The sequence below is a fragment of the Miniopterus natalensis genome, chromosome 12, assembly GCF_054644295.1.
Source record: "Miniopterus natalensis isolate mMinNat1 chromosome 12, mMinNat1.hap1, whole genome shotgun sequence".
Classification (NCBI taxonomy): domain Eukaryota; kingdom Metazoa; phylum Chordata; class Mammalia; order Chiroptera; family Miniopteridae; genus Miniopterus; species Miniopterus natalensis.
The window spans coordinates 33,633,240-33,651,628 of record NC_142092.1 but is presented as its reverse complement, the minus strand read 5'-3'; the positions used below and the strand labels follow the sequence as shown (position 1 = coordinate 33,651,628).

The 18,389-nt window shown below is 39.0% G+C and overlaps 1 protein-coding gene across 1 annotated transcript in view; it reads right to left on the bottom strand.

The window, feature by feature from the left end:
- Window positions 1-18,389, bottom strand: part of PGM5 (phosphoglucomutase 5) — a 145,427-nt gene that overhangs the window by 101,865 nt on the left and 25,173 nt on the right. The window contains exons 5-6 of the mRNA XM_087822693.1: window positions 16,168-16,358; window positions 15,422-15,576 (exon numbers count right to left, since the gene is read on the bottom strand). Of these exons, the coding sequence (XP_087678819.1) occupies window positions 15,422-15,576; window positions 16,168-16,358 (346 nt within the window). The remainder of the gene's footprint in view (window positions 1-15,421; window positions 15,577-16,167; window positions 16,359-18,389) is intronic.

Here is an 18,389-nt window from a genome sequence, read left to right as displayed (position 1 = left end):
TTTGTTTTCCTGACCTGACTCATCCTTGCTTACCACACTGAGCAACTACTATGGTTAAAGTGTTATATTCAGATTATAAATAAAAATTAAAAATAAAATGTGGTCTCTGTTCTCAAGGAGCTAGGTCATAACCTAGGAGAAGAAAGTTCCATTATAGACACAAGTCCTGATCCGGACCCCAGTCAATGTAAGTGGTTTCTTCTTTGCATTCTCCTGGCCCCTGTTATGGCATTCCTCACACTGTACTGTAAGTACTGCACAGGATATCTGTCTCTCTCACTAAATCATAAATTTTGTAAGGGCAAGTATGAATTGTATTCACTTATAACACTATCTAACCCAAAGAAGGCATTCGATAAATGTTTCTTGATGAGTAAGTGAGCAAACAGTAATAAGCAAGTGACGTCAAAGGCATTTTCAGGGAAACACCCATAATACTAGAATGTCCTTTAGTAGTGGGCAAATAGTTTAAATAAATTAGCAGGTGCTGACAGTTGCCTACCCAAAGTCTTTCATGCTGATTTTCTCTGGAACAGAACCATGGCTTTATTATTTATCCTCAGCAAGGGTGGATATATTATAGATCAGGACAAATAAAAGTTTCCTTAACTCTAAAAAGACACATAAATAAAAGGCAGTCCATTTTCTCCCATAAGGCCACATCTAAATAGCTAAAATTGCTGGAACCTTTCCATAAGGAAAGCTCACCAAAGACAATGATCACATTCTGGGGATCAAATTCTGGCTCCTTAATGACAATGCTGAAGCAATGAAATAGCTCCCCACCCAAACCATGCTGGAGCTAGTTCTTTCTAGATGTTTTAGCATGCGAGAGACACCTTTCTCTTACTGTTTATGTCATTTGGAGTTCAGTTTTTTGTTACTTGCAACTAAAAATCACCTTGCTTCCTTCCAAAAACCTTGCTTCTCAATCTCTGTTGCCATAAGTCCAGAGGTAAGCATTGGTGTTATCTCTGTGTGTTTCTTCTACTCTGAGCATCAACTTACTTATTTATAAAATGGCGAAAATAACACTTTTCTCATTAGGTTGTGAGTTGCTGTATCTTACATCTTTTAAATATAAATAATCCTCCTATTCCTCATTATTATCAATATTATCATCATAGTTTATGTCATCATCCTAAGCTCTTTAGTATAAAGAAACAAAAAAATATTTCAGCATATCAAAAATTTATTAAAAAATACAATATTTTATATCTGCATAGACTACAATATTCTAAACAAATGTTTAGGACATCATCTATACCTATGGCAGAGACAGCTAGCTGTCCCTCTATAATCATTCCCCCCTTCTTTCTTGATAGGAAAACTTCTGACTTTGAGTGGTGCACACAGCCATTCAGAATGAAGTCTCCATTTCCCAGCTTCTCTTGCAGCTAGGTATGGCCATTATCAGTAGGCTCTGGACAATGGATATATAAGCAAAAGTATCAAAGGTAGATAGTATATCTTTTCCTTCACCCTTCTTTATCCTTTGCTTCAGTAGCTGCCTAAATATAGATATGATAGTTGGAGTTCCAGCTATTTTGAAAAATGAGGTCAAGGGCTACACCCAATGGAGGCAGAGCCATGAGGAAGAAGCAATGTGGGTCCCTGGAACTCTATGGAAAAGAGCTACTATACTAGCCCTGACTATTTCCCTTCTAGATGGGAAAATCCAGGCTTTGAGAAGCAGTGACGATCAGTGATAAAGTCAGATGTACCAACATGGTCACACACTCACATCACATGTGAGATCTCACTGTAGTCAGCCTCACCCTGGCTCAAGGTCATACTTACCCAGAGCCACAAGTCAACCTCTGGTCTATAACTTACTTGGGAAGTTGACCCTCAGATGGAAATTCCTTCTATAAATCCAAAAGGTCTTATGCAAATAGGCTCTCATTCTCAAATTCCTCCTGCTCCTGGCACCCACCTGTTTTGATAAGATTCTTGTAAATAAACCCCATTTGGGAAGGAATATCCACCCTTCCACCTCCTAAGTCTCTTCAGGAATCTCTCCTCTGTCCTTTCATTCCCACACACTGATATAGCACAGAGTGTGTTTCTCTTATTTTACTATTTTAGTTTTTGACTGAACTACTAAACAGATTTTGAAATCAGCAAGTGCTTAGATTATGCACACGAATCACATTACATATTTTAAAGGGATGTGTATACAATGCAAAGTCAAAATTCTATCATCAGAATTTGTGGTAGGGAAAAAGCCTTAAGCTCTATATGGAGGTTTAATGGTTTTGGTCAGCATACAGACAGACACAGGTATGTTTTAAAAGAAAAAAGAAAAAAATATGTTTTCCCAGAAAGGCAATTTTTCTAAAGAGATGGGGCTTCTAGGGTGCAATATTGATACTAGGGAAGAGAGTGCCTCATCTCCCCTCATTGATAGTGGGAGTGGGCTTCTTGGGGTACTGCTGGAATAAGCACTTCTGTAGGCCCCCGTGAGAGGATGGGATACGGCAGAGAGCTTTATTTCTGTGGAATTACATTCCCGGGTTTCCAAAGTCCCATTTCCCTTAGACTAGTCTTAGAAGAAGTGCTGCTGGAGTTTCAGTAGAGCTAAAACCAGAGCCAGTGTCCAGAGTTTCTGTTCCCTGTTGGAGCAGGGTCCAATACAGCACTGAGCTAGTTGCAATTCATTAGTCCATTGCGTGTGGGCGAATGCCAGGAAACCAAGCATGAGCCATGAGCCAAGGGTGCCAAGAACCAAGAGTGAACTTCTTTGTTCAGAGGATTAAGTATCCCAAATCTTCGCATGCCTGCAGTGGCCACACCCTTTCTGGCCAATGACCTCTGTTCCCAGGTGTGAAGGTCGTGCAAGTATCTTCCCTATGTCACCCCAACTTTACTGGGCATGCGTCTATCTTCCCTTTGTTGGATCCCTGGGGAGGGTAAAGTTGTAGCTTCCTGGTGAAGCTGCCTAAATGACATGCCTATAATATCTGGCCTTCCCTTTGCTTCTTTTCTATTATTAATAACTAGTTAATTACAATGGTATCAATATGTTTTTTAGGGAAGCACTTAATAAAGTTAATAAAAAACTTCTAATTTGTAACAGCTTTAAAGAATGCTAATAAAAAGGCAAAAAATCAAATGGCAATTGGTCTAATCCTAGGTCCTCAATTGAAAGGTTCATTATACACTGACAAAAGAGCTAAAGAAAATTAACAATCATTATTTACAAGGTAATCTGAAAAACTACCCAATACAGATATTTGAGGTTCACAGAGTAGTCTCCCAGCAGCTTTGTTGAACTGTGAAATGTGAGGAACCCACAGCAAAAAGCACCACCCACTCGATATTATCTACGTAGGGGATCAGGGATCTAAGTGTAACCAGTGGTTAAAGTTTAGTCCCAGTTCCTCGGTGTGAAAAAAACTGGAGACGAGTCACTAGAATCCACTGTCTATCCTTTGGTTTGCTATCTATAAAACCCCATCTTGTGATAATAGCTAACCTCATTGAGTCCTTGCTGTGGACTGACACTGCTCTAAGTATTGTCTATCTACCACCTCATTTAATCCTCAGTGAGAGGAGTGGTGTCATTGTCCCCTTTCGCAGAAGAGCCCCTGGTTAGGTAACAGAGCCAGAGAAAGAAGGAGTCAGAATTCAAACCTAGGTAGTCTGAACATAGAGGCCAATGAAAGTCACAGAGTACCATGTCCCACCAAGTAAGTGCATGAGCTCATCTGAGTACACTGACAGGCATAAGTGTTTGCACTACTTAACCTATGTTCTCTCTCTTTCCAGCACACACATTCCCTCCCCCTCTCACTCCTAAATCTAGGTAGTAGAATCTGTATAAGGCAATCCATAGGATACAAAGTAATCAGGATTTGAAAACACTCCCCAGGTCTATCCTTGACATTCAGATTGAAGTCGTGGACCTCGTGAGTCTAGTAGGATAATTTACACATAGAAGACGAATAAATTTTGTTGACAACAAGGTTTGAGAGAGGAAGAAAAGATGTGGAAGAGATGATAAACTTAAGCAGTGATGTACAGGATCAAACACTGTGCCCAACACACAGAAGGCGCTAAAAGAGGTTTTTGGAAAATGACAAAGCAGAAGGTAGGTAAAGAGAAAGGCAGGGGATAGAGGAAAGGAAATAAGGAAGGAGTGAAGGAAGCAAGGGAAAAAGATGGACAGAGCAAGAAAGATTGTGGGAGGGAGGGAGGAAGAAAAAGAGGGAGAAAGGAAAGAGTAGAGAGGAGAGGCCGGGAAAGAAGGAAGGACGAATCCATGAGCATGTGCACGGATCACAGGCAAGCACTATGACTCAAATTCTAATACCACTGTCACTGATTGGTAAGTAGCAGAGGATGTGCAGGGGCATGCGGAGGTGACAAGAAGGGCACCTGGAGTTCTTCAACAGGTCCTGAGTCCTCCCTCCAGAACTACACCCCAATGCCCTCACCTCGCTCACATCCCTCTGCCACTTACTGAGTCCCAAGTTGCTGCAGTTACTTTTTCTGGAAGGAGAAAAGAAAAGATCTTGCTTCGAAGATCAACTGCATCTACTCGGTTATCTGGTTTGGAAAGCAAGAACCCTCCCACTAGCTCTACCTAATAGGAAATGGGGCTTAGGACTTTTAGCCTATCCCACCCCTATGGGCTCAATGAGTGAACGGGTCAGAGGTGGTATAAATCCCAACCAAGTCAAGACTCCAAGAAGTGTTCTCAGTCGCTTCTTTCTAAAACAAAAACTTCGTCTCTCGTCCTCATGGACAATGTAGTAAGACCGTGAGGTCTGGAAATCCTGCGGACATTTGCTGCCCCGAAGGGAGAGCGGCAGAGCCGGGGCAGGGAAGCTGAGGGTTAGAGTAACATAACTTCTAAGGCAGAGCGCAGCAGAGCAGGGCGATGGGAGTATCGTGTGAGCCGCTGGAGCAAGGTTCACCTGCGGCCAACTCCACTTCAGCTACTTGGGCCAACACATTCTTTTTATTATTTAGGCCGTTTCAGCTGGCTTCCTCTCATTTGCAGCACAAAGGTCCTGACTGATACAATATCTCTGTGAGTCCTGGATAGAGATCTTGCATTCTTAAATACAGGCACCAACTCACCAAAGAGCTTTCCTCCATGCTAGAATACAAACCACTGATGCAATCGCTAGAGTACAAACTACTGATGCAATCGGGGACTCTAAAAGAACTGGGAATTTCAGATGACAAATTTAAACCTCAGGCAGAAACCTGATCCCAGATGAGACGAACGGATCCCCAGGTCTGATTCTACCCTCACTTTAGACAAGGGCTAACAAGATTTATTTTCATTTTTTGGCCCCTGGGCATGGAAATCTTATACCCAACTGCTAACACATTATTTACTAAAGAAAGCCATTGTACTTAATCAGTACCTTTCATGTTTCTGGTCACCAGGTAGTCTGTGTGAGATTAAAAACTCTTCGAGTAAAGGAAGTGTATCTGCTTAACCCAGTTTACACAGAACATAACAGAGAAAAGCTGCTGAAACCTGATAAAGGCTTTTTGTGCAGCTGCTGCTGGTGATCTTAACTACTTCAAGCATATCCCGAGGCAAGGCTATAAAATTCAAATCTTACCTTGAACTCCAGTCAACATTTTCCTGGAAGTTTTAAGTTAAAGCCAGGAAACCACTTCTTCCAGAGCTTCACTAAACAGTAGTGATGTTCAAGGTCAAAAGTACACGACGCCTTGGGGTTAAAATTAATTTTGCTTGTCTGATGTCATACACCACCCCTTGGGCAATATAGGTTCTCCCCTCTCCCTACCTGCCCTCACACACACCAACCCACACTAATGACTTTCACTCAAGGCACAATCAGAACATTTTCCTGCTTTCAACAACAAGGACCAGTAAAGAAATTATGAGGCTTGGAATCAGACAATTGGTACCAGTTTGGGCTGCTTCTTTCTTACTGTGTGACCTTGGGCAAGTTACTTAACCTCTCAGCATCATATTTTCCCTATAAATAAAAAGTCGATAATAGTGCCTGACTCAAGTACTTATGAGAGTTTGTGTGAAAATCGAACCACATACTGGAATAGTTCACTGTAAATAAAAATGCATTTATACTCTTATTTTTTGCTGAGCAGGCAAAACTTTGGGGCAGCTTCAGGATTCACCCTGTGCATCTTTCTTAGATACTATTCTTTCTTCAGCCTGATGGGTAAAGTGAAATCAATGATATTGAGCAATCATTTTAGCAGTGTTCCAACAGGCCTAGCTGAACACCACCCTTCGAGGTTGGGATTTAAAACTGATTTTAAAACTTCTTTTGTTGTTAGAGTTACAAAATCTATTTTAAAATATGAAGCATACAGTAAAAGTACATGCTCTTTTGCTCTGAAATGATCTTCAGGCCTAGGGTGACTTATCTAATGATCCTTCTTCATTTCAAAGCATTGTCAAGTGCCCAGCTTTGCTGGCGGCCCAACACAGCATGTTTCAGTTATGCTGGGCTCTCTTCTCTTCCTTGTATCTTTTATGCCACCAATAAGTTGACTAATGACCTTGAAATCTTAGAACCTCTGACTCTACACGTAAGCTTTCTTTCAAAGAGGACAAGACTGCAGGGAGTATATAAATGTCTAGCTCACCACAGAGAGGGAGGCGAACCTGGACCACGTTTACTGACGGTCTAGCAATCGCAAGCCTCCGTGCTGGGGACTAGCTATTCAGAGAGGGTGATGATTCCTGACCCAGATCATAAAGGAAGCCCAAGAGAGGTGCTTTGTTTTGGTTTTAAATAAATAGGTTTTGATTATTTTTATCACTTTTATTAAGGTATAATTTACATAAAATAAAATTCATCAATTTCTTATATATATATAAAACTATGGTTGCATAACTATGTTGTATAGTTACTGCCATAATTAAGATTCAGAACATTTTTATCAGCCCAGACAAAAAGTTACCTCATGGCTCTTTGCAGGAATTAATGGGATTGATTTTTAAATTGTATAAATATTTTAAGTCACAAGGAAAAAAAGGAAGGAAGTTATTTAACCAAACAAACCCTCCAAAAACCAAAATTAAGATTTTAAATAAAAGTGGGCCATGAAGTTGATTTTCCCACTGGAGAGCAACTATATGTCACTTAGTTCTGTGCTCTAGGCTGAATGACATTGAAATCCCTGCTTAAAATGGCCTTTAATCCCCAATCACCCAGGGTAGTGTTGAGGGGTTTCTTGCAGTACTAGCTGATTACACTCATGGTCAAACTGACTTGACAAAGGCCAAGGAGGGCTGAGCCAGTGGAAGGGCTGAGAGCAGGATGCTGGATGCCCTTAACAACCACGCCTTTCTAGAGACAGAACCAGTGCCAACAAGCCCTTGCGAATGTAGCGGGCAAGAGAGAAATGACTTCTAAAAATGGTTTGTCTTTCAGTTCACTTGGGAGGGTGATGATGACTATGTATTTTGGAACTCAAGACACTTACTGCTTATCCAAAGTTGTTTTTCTGACCAACTCAGACAGCAGAAACCCAAGATGGCTCAAAACAACCGAACAAAAGTTTATCTATCTTGCAACCTCCAGTCTTAAATGTTAACAATTTATTCCTCTCACTTTAGCCAATTAATTCATAAATCCCCTCTACTAAATGTAGGCATGAAATCACTTGCCCGTCAGACATCAACTCTTAGAAACACCAAATAACAAGCTTGAATCACTGTCAGCATCCTTCCCAGTAGGTGAACACAAAAGCCATTGAGAAGACAATGTAAGGTATCCTCTAAATGCTCTAGCAAGAAATCCATTCCTCGTCCTACTCACTAAAGCAAGAAATAAGTAATCCCGAGCTTAAGTTCAGGATTTCATTATTGATTAGAAAATAACTTCTGTGTGGTTGTTTCCTTTTATTTCACCTTAAAGTTGTAATCAATACCCACATATCATTACTAAAAATCTGGCTCACTACAAAACTTACCTAAATATAAATGAAAACCACAAATCAGACATAGTTTTATTACACCCAAAGATGACTGTGTGATTATACATCATTTATTTTATTCTCGTCATTCAGGTATACTTTCCTGAGCAAGCAGGTGATAGCACTGACAAATTCATTTTGTATAAAAATCAAAAGAAGTGTGTTGGTTTATAGTAGTTAACTTTTAGATTTATGTGATCAGATCTGTGAAGTTCTAGTTAGTTTTTCTCCCAAATAAAAGGTATCCAAAAAGGGAAGAAATCTCATTCACTCATTTAATAAATGTTTACTGTGCCAGGCACTGGATAAAAGCTTTGCCTTCAGGAGGCTCACAAAACATCAGGAAACAAATAAGTACATGTTGGCAATGCCTGTGACAACTGTGATAGAGTGGTCTATGAAGAGCAAGCTCCACATGCTGCTCTGGGGTTGAAAGGACGCAATACCAAAAGAGGGCTTACAAGAAGGTGATGCTTGACTCAAGCCTCAAAAGATAATGAAGAACAGAGTAACGTGGGGCAAAGGGGACACATTTCAAGGAAAGAGGACAACACGTACAAAGACACAGTAGTGTGAAAGGCCATCAAACTTGGGAAACTGTAAGCAGCACAACACATCTAGAGGGCAGGGTAGAAATGTAAGCAGGAATAGATGTTCATAATCAGGAGACTGTGCATGCTTTCGAATCCAGAGATGGGGTCTCATTCTACAGGAATCTGAGGCCACCAACAATTTCTAGCAAAGGAGGAAAATGCGTGACTTTCTGCTTTAGAACAATTGACCTTGGGGTGGTCCAGAATATGAACTGGAGGACCTAGGGCACGGAGGAAACCAGCTCATTGATTATTACAATAGTTCAAGCAAAAGATTATGAGAACCTGAACTAAAAAAGTAAAAGTAGGGTTGAAGAAGAAAGAATGATTCAGGAAACATTTAAGGGGTTTTTCTAACAGGAACCAGTGACTATGGCACATTGGGAATGAGGGAGAAGTTCAACTCTAGCATTATTCCAAGGTTTATGATTTAGGTGTAGGTGATTCACCCAGATAGTAAACACAAAAGAGAAGAGCAATATTTAGGGGAAAATCAAAAAAGTTGCTATTTACACATATTAAATCTGAGTTGTCTAAAACGGATAACTATTGACAGCAATTTAGATATAAAACTTAGGGATAAAATTGTATCTGAAGAAAAAAGATGAAAATTAGTAATGCCTACATGACAAGGGCTTAATATCTAAAATATACAATGAATTCTTGCAAATCCATTAAAAAAAATAACCTAAACAGAAAAATGAGCAAAGGTCAGGAATAGGCAATTAATAGAGAAGGAAATCTCTAAAATATCTCAAGCATATAAACTCATTAGTAATATGAGAAGTGAAAAATTAAAATAGCAATGGAAAATTGGACTGAAGGGTAGAAGAGAGCAAATAGAGCATAACCAGCGCAATGGCCAATCTTTTTGATAATCTCTACTTGCTTATCTCCAAGTCTCATCCTATCTCCTCTTTTTTGGACACTGAGCATACAGAGTTGAGTTAATTATAGTTATCACTGAACAATTTTTTCGTAATTTGTCAAATGGAAGTCCCATTTCATTCAATGCCCATCTCTGCCTTCCTCTCTTCCGTAGAAGGCTGAGCTCCACAGGTTGCCCTCTAGCTTCCAGGTAGGTTTGGCCAATAGAGGCATCAGCAGGAGGTTGGCAAGTGAGATAAGAGAGAAGTTAGCATATTTGTACCTCCCTGACAAGTTCAGTTCCTCTCTGACAGCCCATCTTTCACAGCTTCAGACCTCACCAGGCTATGGTTACCCCTGATCCCTCCCCTACACCCTTCAATCCTAGGAGAATTAACAGCTTTCTGCTCTTGTGAGTCCTGGAGTACATCATATTTGTTTTTTTGTTTTATTTTGCCCACACTTTCATGGACAAGGTTAGTAAGCTACCATTATTAAATTATTTTTAGTAAACCCCTTCTGAGGGTACTATCTCTTTTCTGCCTTGACCGTGACTAAATTGACTATGGAGAATTTCAGGGCAGTAACTCCTAAGATAAAGGGTTTTTTTCTTTTATTTTAATACAGGATACATTTGAACATATTTATCCACTATGGCAAAATAATTTCCATCATTCTGTAGCAGAAGCAATATATATTTGCTCATATCACTCTCTGTCCCACTACCAGAGTCCAGTATGACTGATCTTAGAGACAAAACAGCACAGATCTAAAGGATGCAGTAAGGACCAAGGTCATCACAGACCAGTAGATACTTGCATGCTTGCAGAATTAACACTGTCTGGATTCCAAAGACCAGCTAAATATACTCAAGTTAAAGCTACAGTACATATTTCAGACTGAGGATTTGCAACAAATAGCTGTAGACTACATTCTGAAAAATAAGTATTTTCATAGGTGTTATGGGCCATCTTTGACCCTAGCATCATAGCCAGGCCTAGCTGCATCATTCTGATTATTTGGTTCCTACCCATAAACCTCCTCAGAGAATACTTCCAGACTGCCCTTTTTAAGCAAGATGTTCCATCCTCACCAATTATTACTGCATCTAGTTCATTTCCCATGGACACGTGTTATAATTTGTATTTATACACTTTTTTAAAATTTACTTGTTATTGTCTGTCTCCTCCATGACTGTAGGTTCCACCAGAGCAAGAGACCATGTCTAGGGCACAAAAAGCCCTTCATAAATAATTCTTATGTGAGTAAGTGGTGGACAACAGACGTAGCACAAAGAGCAAAGACAGTGTAGAAGAGCATTAATTCCCTTCACCACCATATTTATATTGTCTCCGTGTAGTCAAAACATTTTAGATCTGGCTCCCTTGCAGTATATCCAAGGATGCTAGCTTGTTGAGGCTGTAAATATCGCTAATGAGGAGGGCTCAAGTCTGCATGTGTTTGCCTTGTTCTACACAGCGTTCGGCACAGCCTCGAGCACAGATGGGCGCTTCATAAATATTACTGAAAGATAACACAGGATTATTTAATACCTCCTCATGGGGTGGAGACAGACCTCGGGCCACAAATGTATGTTTGAATGTGCTTTACTTCTCAAATCATTTGAACCAAAATGATTTCAGCAACACAGACTCATCTGCAACCACAAATCAGACACATTCAGAATGACAAAGCCCCAAAAGAATGTCATTTTCAAGGCTGAAACTATTATTCTGGCGTAAATGGAATCCTTGTTTTAGTGACACGGTAAGGGTAGAAATGAAAGACATTGAAAGTCTTCCCTCAGGGAACAATGATTATCTGTTAACAATAAAACTTTGTCTGAATAATTCATCAGTTTCAAGGGTGCAGACCCCCCTTATTCTGGAATCCCAGGAGTTTAGGCAAGTGCACCATTTAATGTTTCCCAACTACTCAGCTGTCATTCTTCCAGGGCCTGGCAATTCTGGGCACATTCCTATGATTTTATTAATGTTTTAAAAAATAACCTACATGGGAAACTAAATTTTGAAGCTGCATTTATTTTACATAAGAACAAAGAAGCTTATAAAGTGTCCATCATGAGAATCCACCTGGGAGCTACACAACAGATCAAATACCCAAAACAAATCACCACGTCAGAGCCCCACAGAATTCTGAATCCCAACCAGCAAGCATGAATAATCCTTTTAAATGGTCACTTAAACATCAGAACAGGTCCTTTGTGAAATCTCTAAGCAAGGCTTCTGACCGAAACAGATTTATTGGGAAGGGGGGATAAAGTGAAATCAAGAACTACTAGGAAATTTCCAAGAGAAAAGAAGGCAAATGGTTTTTGTTGTCAGAATGAAACCAGCCTCTCCTGGGGCCAGAGTTTGGAAAGTTGCCGGCTACCCCACAGGAAAGTTGGCTAATATTCTCAACTGGTTTCTCAGGGACTATCCTGATCAAGTTGTAGTTACTGGGCAGATGCAATAGCAAATTAAATCAGAAGAACCTAATTTCAAATCCTGGGTGTTTTCTTATTAGCTGTGCAACCTTATGCAAGTCACTTAACTTCTCTGATATCTGGTCAACATCTTTAGTATGTTGAGAGTAATGCCTACCCAATTACCACACATTATTGCAAAGATCAAGTGAGATCAAATATATGGAAGTTGTACTAAATTATAAGATTCTGTATAAGTGGAAGGTTATTATTAACTATACTCCCACAATATTAGATAACTTAACTCTCAGGAGCTATATAATTCTGCATTCTTAGTTTCAAAAGATGGTCCATTTTTGCCTGTTTTCTACAGTTTTACTCCATTTTTTCTTTTGAAAGATAGGACATAAGCAAAGGCAAATGGGGGGACAAAACAAACCCACCATGGAATCCTACAGCCTTCTCTTTGGTGCTGCGAGGCAAGAATTTAAAACTGAGGCTGTTCATCATCATGGATTTGATATAAACATCACCTGAAGGAAAGAAGTAAAGTTGGGAAGATCCAAAAGGTATGTGACTCTTTTTCCATCTTGTGGAAGAATACAAAATCAATTTACAAAAATCAATTATATATCTAATTACTAGCAGCAAACAACTGGAAAATTAAACCTATGAAACTATTCCATTTACAGTATCATCAAGATATATAAAAATACTCAGGGGTAAATTTAAGAAAAATCGGATAAGACCTCTACACTAAACTATAAAACGTATGTGTAAGAAATTAAACTAAAATGTATGTACAAGAAATTAATGAAAACTAAATAAATTGAAAGATATACCACATTCTTGGACTGGAAATCTCAATATTATTAAAATGCAATTCTTCCCAAATTGCTCTATGGACAGGCTTTTGTAGAAATTGACAAGTTGATACTAAAATGTACATAGAAATACAAAGGACTTAAGACACTTAATTTTTGTATTGGCCAAAGAAGGAAAAGAGTTGGGGGAGTCGCCTGATTTCAATATTTACTTTAAAACTTCAGTAATCAAGACAATGTAATACTGGCAGAAGGAAAGACAAATAGATCAATGGAACAGAACAGAGAATCCTAAAACAGATCCACATATATATGGTCAACTGATTTTTAGCAAAGGCACCAAGGGGAAAGGAAATCCCTTTCAATAAATAGGATTAGAACAAATGGATATGGGTAAAAGTGAACTCTGACCCCTGCCTTACACCACACACAAAAATTAATTCAAAATCAACAAGATTTCAATGTAAAAATTAAAACTACAATGATTCTAGAAGAAAACTACATAGGGAAATCATCTTTCTGACCCTGAGGTAAGTAAAGGTTTCTTTTAGAGCACAAAAAATTATATACTAACCATACAAGAAAAAAATAATAAATTGAACCTTATTAAAATTTATAAGTTATGCACATCAAAAGATGGCATTAAGAATATGAAAAGGCAAGCACCAGGCAGGGAGAAAATACTTGTAATACATATATCTCACAAAAGCCTTATTATCCATGATATATAAAGAGTTTCTTTAAATCAATAACAAAAAGACAAACAACCCAATTTTTTGGTTGAGCAAATACATTAAAAAGTTACACAAATGAACAGTAAGTATATGAAAATGAGCACAACATCACTAGTGATTAGGACGATATAAATCTAAACCAAAATGAAATGATATTTTACACTCACTAGGATGGCTAAAATAAAAAAGACTGACAACACCAAATTATAATGATGACATGAAGCATCTAGAACTCTCAAAGACTGCAAATAAGAGCATAAAAATGGAAAATAATTTGGCAGTTTCTTGAAAAATTAAACATACATCAACCCTACAATCAGTATTCTAATCCCAGATATTTACTCAAGAGAAATGAAGATGTGTCCACAAAAAGACTTGTATAAAAAATGCTCATAGCAGCATGATTCACAATAGCTAGTGACTGGAAACAACCCAAATGTCCATCAACAGGAGATTGGAAAAATACATTGTGATATATTCATACATTGGTATACTGCACAGCAACAAAAAAGAATGAACTATTAACATATGCAATGACTGTGGATGAATAAAAATATATTTATATTAAATGAAAAATAAACAGTAACAAACAAGTACATAGTATATGATTAGATTGATGTGAAATTCAAAACAGGCAAAACCTAAATATGGCAATCAAGATTATGACAATGGTTGCCCATGGGGGATCAGGAGACACAAGGGAACTTTTTGGGGTGATGAAACTATTCTATATCTTAATCTGGGTGGTTGTTACACAGATGTATACATTTTTCAAAACTCGTTGAATTGTACCCTTAAGATTACTCATTTCACTGTGTGTAAATTTTACTTCATGAATGAATTCATAACACCATGAGGAAATAACCACACCAATCCAGAAGGTGGGATTCTGCAGGACAACTGCTCAGGTCTCCTCAAAAATCATTGTCATTAAATACAAGAAAAAAAGATTGTGCTAAATTATAAAAGGCTTAAGGGACATAGCAACCAGGTGCAATGTATGGTCTTGGATGGGATGCTGCTTTGGGCAAACGACCCATTAAAGACATTTTGGGGACACCTGGGGGGGAAACTTGAATATAATCTTGGTTTTAGATGACATAAAAATGTATCAATACAAAGTTGGGGATTGTTGATGGAAAAGAAAAAACAAGTTACAAAGCAGTATATACTTTTAGATCTCTTTTTGGTATTACAAAAAGACAACTGTGTTATGTATTACACATATTACATATTATATTATGTATATTATATATGATTTATAATTATATATGTATACTTATATGTATAGAAGGAGATCCAATAGCAAATACATGTTTTCTATTAACATAGGTAACTCAGGGAGAGAGGTATGTTTCATTTACTTATTTATTTGTTGTATTTTCTAACTTTCCACCATGCACAAGTACTGCTTCCATAATAATACATGTTGCGTGAAAATATTAGACTCTGAAATTCCTTGTTTTACAAGACAAGGTAAAAGATGGTAAAGATGGGTAGGGCAAGGAGGAAAAACCCTAACACTTTGATGGACTAATTGAATATCCTGTTGGGCACATCTCATTCCTTCTCACAACAAACCTGCAGTGGATCATCCTTATTTTTGCAGACCTCATAAGGATACAAGCCAGCAGTTTAACAAAATATTATCTGACCTAAAAACCCATGTTCTTTCCACCTCACTTACACATCCCATTTTATTACTAAACATTTAATGAAGTATTTATCATGTACCAGGCACTCTGCTAAACGTTTTACATGAAATCACCTCACTCCTACCTCCTAACAACCCACGTAAGGATGGTACTATTATTACCCTCATTTTAAAGATAAGAAAACCAAGCACAGAGATCAAATAAGCCTTCAAGTTCCCACAACTAAGAGGTGGCAGAACCAAGACTCCAGTTGAGCCCGCCTGATTGTCCATGTTCCTTCCCAGGCCACCATCCACGCCTAAGCCCCACAAGTTCCCGACAGTGAGGAAGGACGAGGCCCGGCGGGCTGCCAGGAACTTCTCGGGGTGGCACCCTTGCTTACCTGTCCAGGGCCGTGCTGGTGGGCATGCTCCTCCCAAAGCCTCGGACCCCCATCTGACGGAAATATGGAATGCAAGAGAGGTTGGCAGCAATGATGGCCAGGGAGTCGGACGGGCTCACAAAGAAGCCGTTTTGGCCTAGGATCATGTAACGATCCTGTGGGAAAGAGAGTGGAAATGATCAGACAGAGGCGCCTGCTGCCAGCATGCCCGTAAGCGCCACTTTACTGCCATCGGATATTCAAACAATCTAAAACAATTTGAATGAGGCCAAACAGGGCCCGGGAAACCTTTTTTTAAATCCCTGAATATTGTAGGCCCCAGGACCTTGACACAACTAAGAACATGTCCCACCTGTTGGAACGTGGGTGACGACCTCAGGCTTCAGGAGGCCCCACATGCTAATTCACACTGTTCCCCAAACATAATAGAAAACAGGAGTTATTGCTAAAACAGCTGGTTCCTTAACATGGTGCTTTCAACAAAACCAGCCATAAACAGAGATTTATTGCATGAATATTTTTTAAAAAGAAATAACTTCTTCGTAACATAATGTTTACCAGAAACTAAGAACAGTAATGGCTATTAAATTGCAATGCTTATTAAACAGAAGAGCAGACACAATGTCAGTTAGGGTTCATATGCCCCATACATGTCAGCCCCAGATGTGTTCATTAATTCTCTGGTTTCCAATGCTTGGTTCATTATACGGTAAAAGGTTCAGCAGGCAAAAAACATTTCTACTTACCCCATCAGCATCAAAGGCAGCTCCAAATCCATATTCCCCTCCTTTCATAGCTTCCAGAAGGGTCGTTGCATATGTCAGGTTTGGGTCAGGATGCTGCCCACCAAAATCTTCCAGGGGAACACAGTTTATTGCAGAATTGGCTGGGGCCCCCAGCTCATCGCACAGGACTTTTCTCACATAGGGTCCCATAACTAAAAAAAGATACACAGAAATGTGAAATCTTTAAAAATCCTCTTCCTTCTCCTGCCCCGCACACTGCACCCCCAAGAGTGTTTTGTTCTGGTTAGAACAAGGATGGCAATTTAACAGCACCAAAAAATCAGTGAATTCTAAAAGCTTTCTCAAGACACAACAGAGAATAATGTTCACTTCTATTTCTATTCATTGAGCATCTCCTACATGCCAGTTAGCATGTTAGGCATAGAGAAGATGTATTCAATAGCCCAATTACATGAAACTTTCCTCCAAAACTTTTCTAAAATGTTGTCAGAAAGAAATCAACTGCTTAATAATGATTCACTGTCTGTTGATTTTTATGTATTAAAAGCTTTAGCTAAATATATGCAAAAGTACTAAAAGGCTCTAGCAATGGTCTTTGTCTCTGCAATCTTTGTAACTCTGCCAAGAGTATAACTAAACACTGTAGACCGCTGAAGCATCGAAAGCTAAGCACATTTTAGAAAATAAATGCTGAGGAATAGTCTTTTCCAATTCAACACACATTTATGGATTGCATAACATGAAATTCCTATGTTAGAAATGGAGGGGATCATATTCAAGAGACTCAAAGCACACAGTTGGGCTGGGCTCTTAATCTAGTAGACGGGCGAATCAAATCTACCAGTGAGTGACTGCAATGGTAAGACAAGTGCTATTCAATGTGCATTTATAAAATCATCAAATCAAATGGCTTAAGAAAAACAATGACCACAGGTAAGGCTTCCAGAAGGAGGCCTGCCCAGCATTCATATCCCCTTCCTCTAGTAAGAGCATTTTGGGTTTCCTTTGATGAGCCAACCCCTTTCTCATCTCAGTTCAGTGAGCTGGGTATGGCTAAATCCCACTTCTCCCAAGACTGGGGAGGTGACCTAGATCTGTCCAATCAGCGTCCTTCATTCCTCTGCCAGGGTGATTGATTCAGAGGTGGACATCTCGTACAAGCTAGACAGTGAGGCTCAAACCCAGAAATATTACTCAAACTATTTAGAAAGAGGAGCTTTCTTTCCTCTGGCCAGATAATGCTTAGTAAAGAATCTAAAAGATCCTTTTCTGGGAGATATGACTAGCCTAATGGGATAGAACAAAACAGCCCACCTGGAAGATCTTGAGGCCCATGAAGGGTAAGCTCCACACATGGGCTCAGAGATCCCAATCAATTTTTACTGCCTCACCCCTAAACATGCCAGAGAGCCCAGGATCACCAAACTTCTGAGGAACACATTTAACATGAGACTAAAACAGAGTAGAGGGCAACCTGGAGGAAACAAAAACTATACAGAGAGAAGAAAACTTTTAAAGTATGTATCAGTAATATCCTGATAGAGATCAACAAGATATGGTAGAATGGCTAAAATTGAAAAGACTGACAATACCAAGTGTTGGTGAGGACACAGAGAAACTGGAGCCCTCATACATTCCTGGTAGCGCGAATGGTACAACCACTATGGAAAACAGTTGGGCAGTTTCGTATAGTTATAAATTTACTTATCATATGACCCAGCAATCCCACTCCTAGGTAGTTATCCAAGACAAATGAAATCATATCTCCCTACAAAGACTTGTTCACAAATGTTTATAGCAGCTTTGTTTGCAATGGCCAAAACCTAGAAATAACCCAAATTATATGAACTGGTGAATGGATAGACAAACTGGTACATCCCTATAATGCAATACTACTCAGTAATAATAAGACATAACTACCAATACATACAACACCATGAATGCATCTCTGAAACATTATGCTGAAAGAAGCCTGAAGAAAAAGGCTACATATTATATGGGGCTTTCTGGAAAAGGCAAAATTATGCAGACAGAGAGCAGATGAGTGATTGCCAGGGGCTAAGTGTAGGAGGATGGATTTGATTTCAAAGGACCACAAGGGAAATTTTTGAAGTGAGGGAAATATTCTGTATCTTGATTTTCATATTGGTTGCATAATTTTTTATATTTATCAAACTTCTTCCAACTATATACCTATAAGGTATGAATTTTACTGCATATAT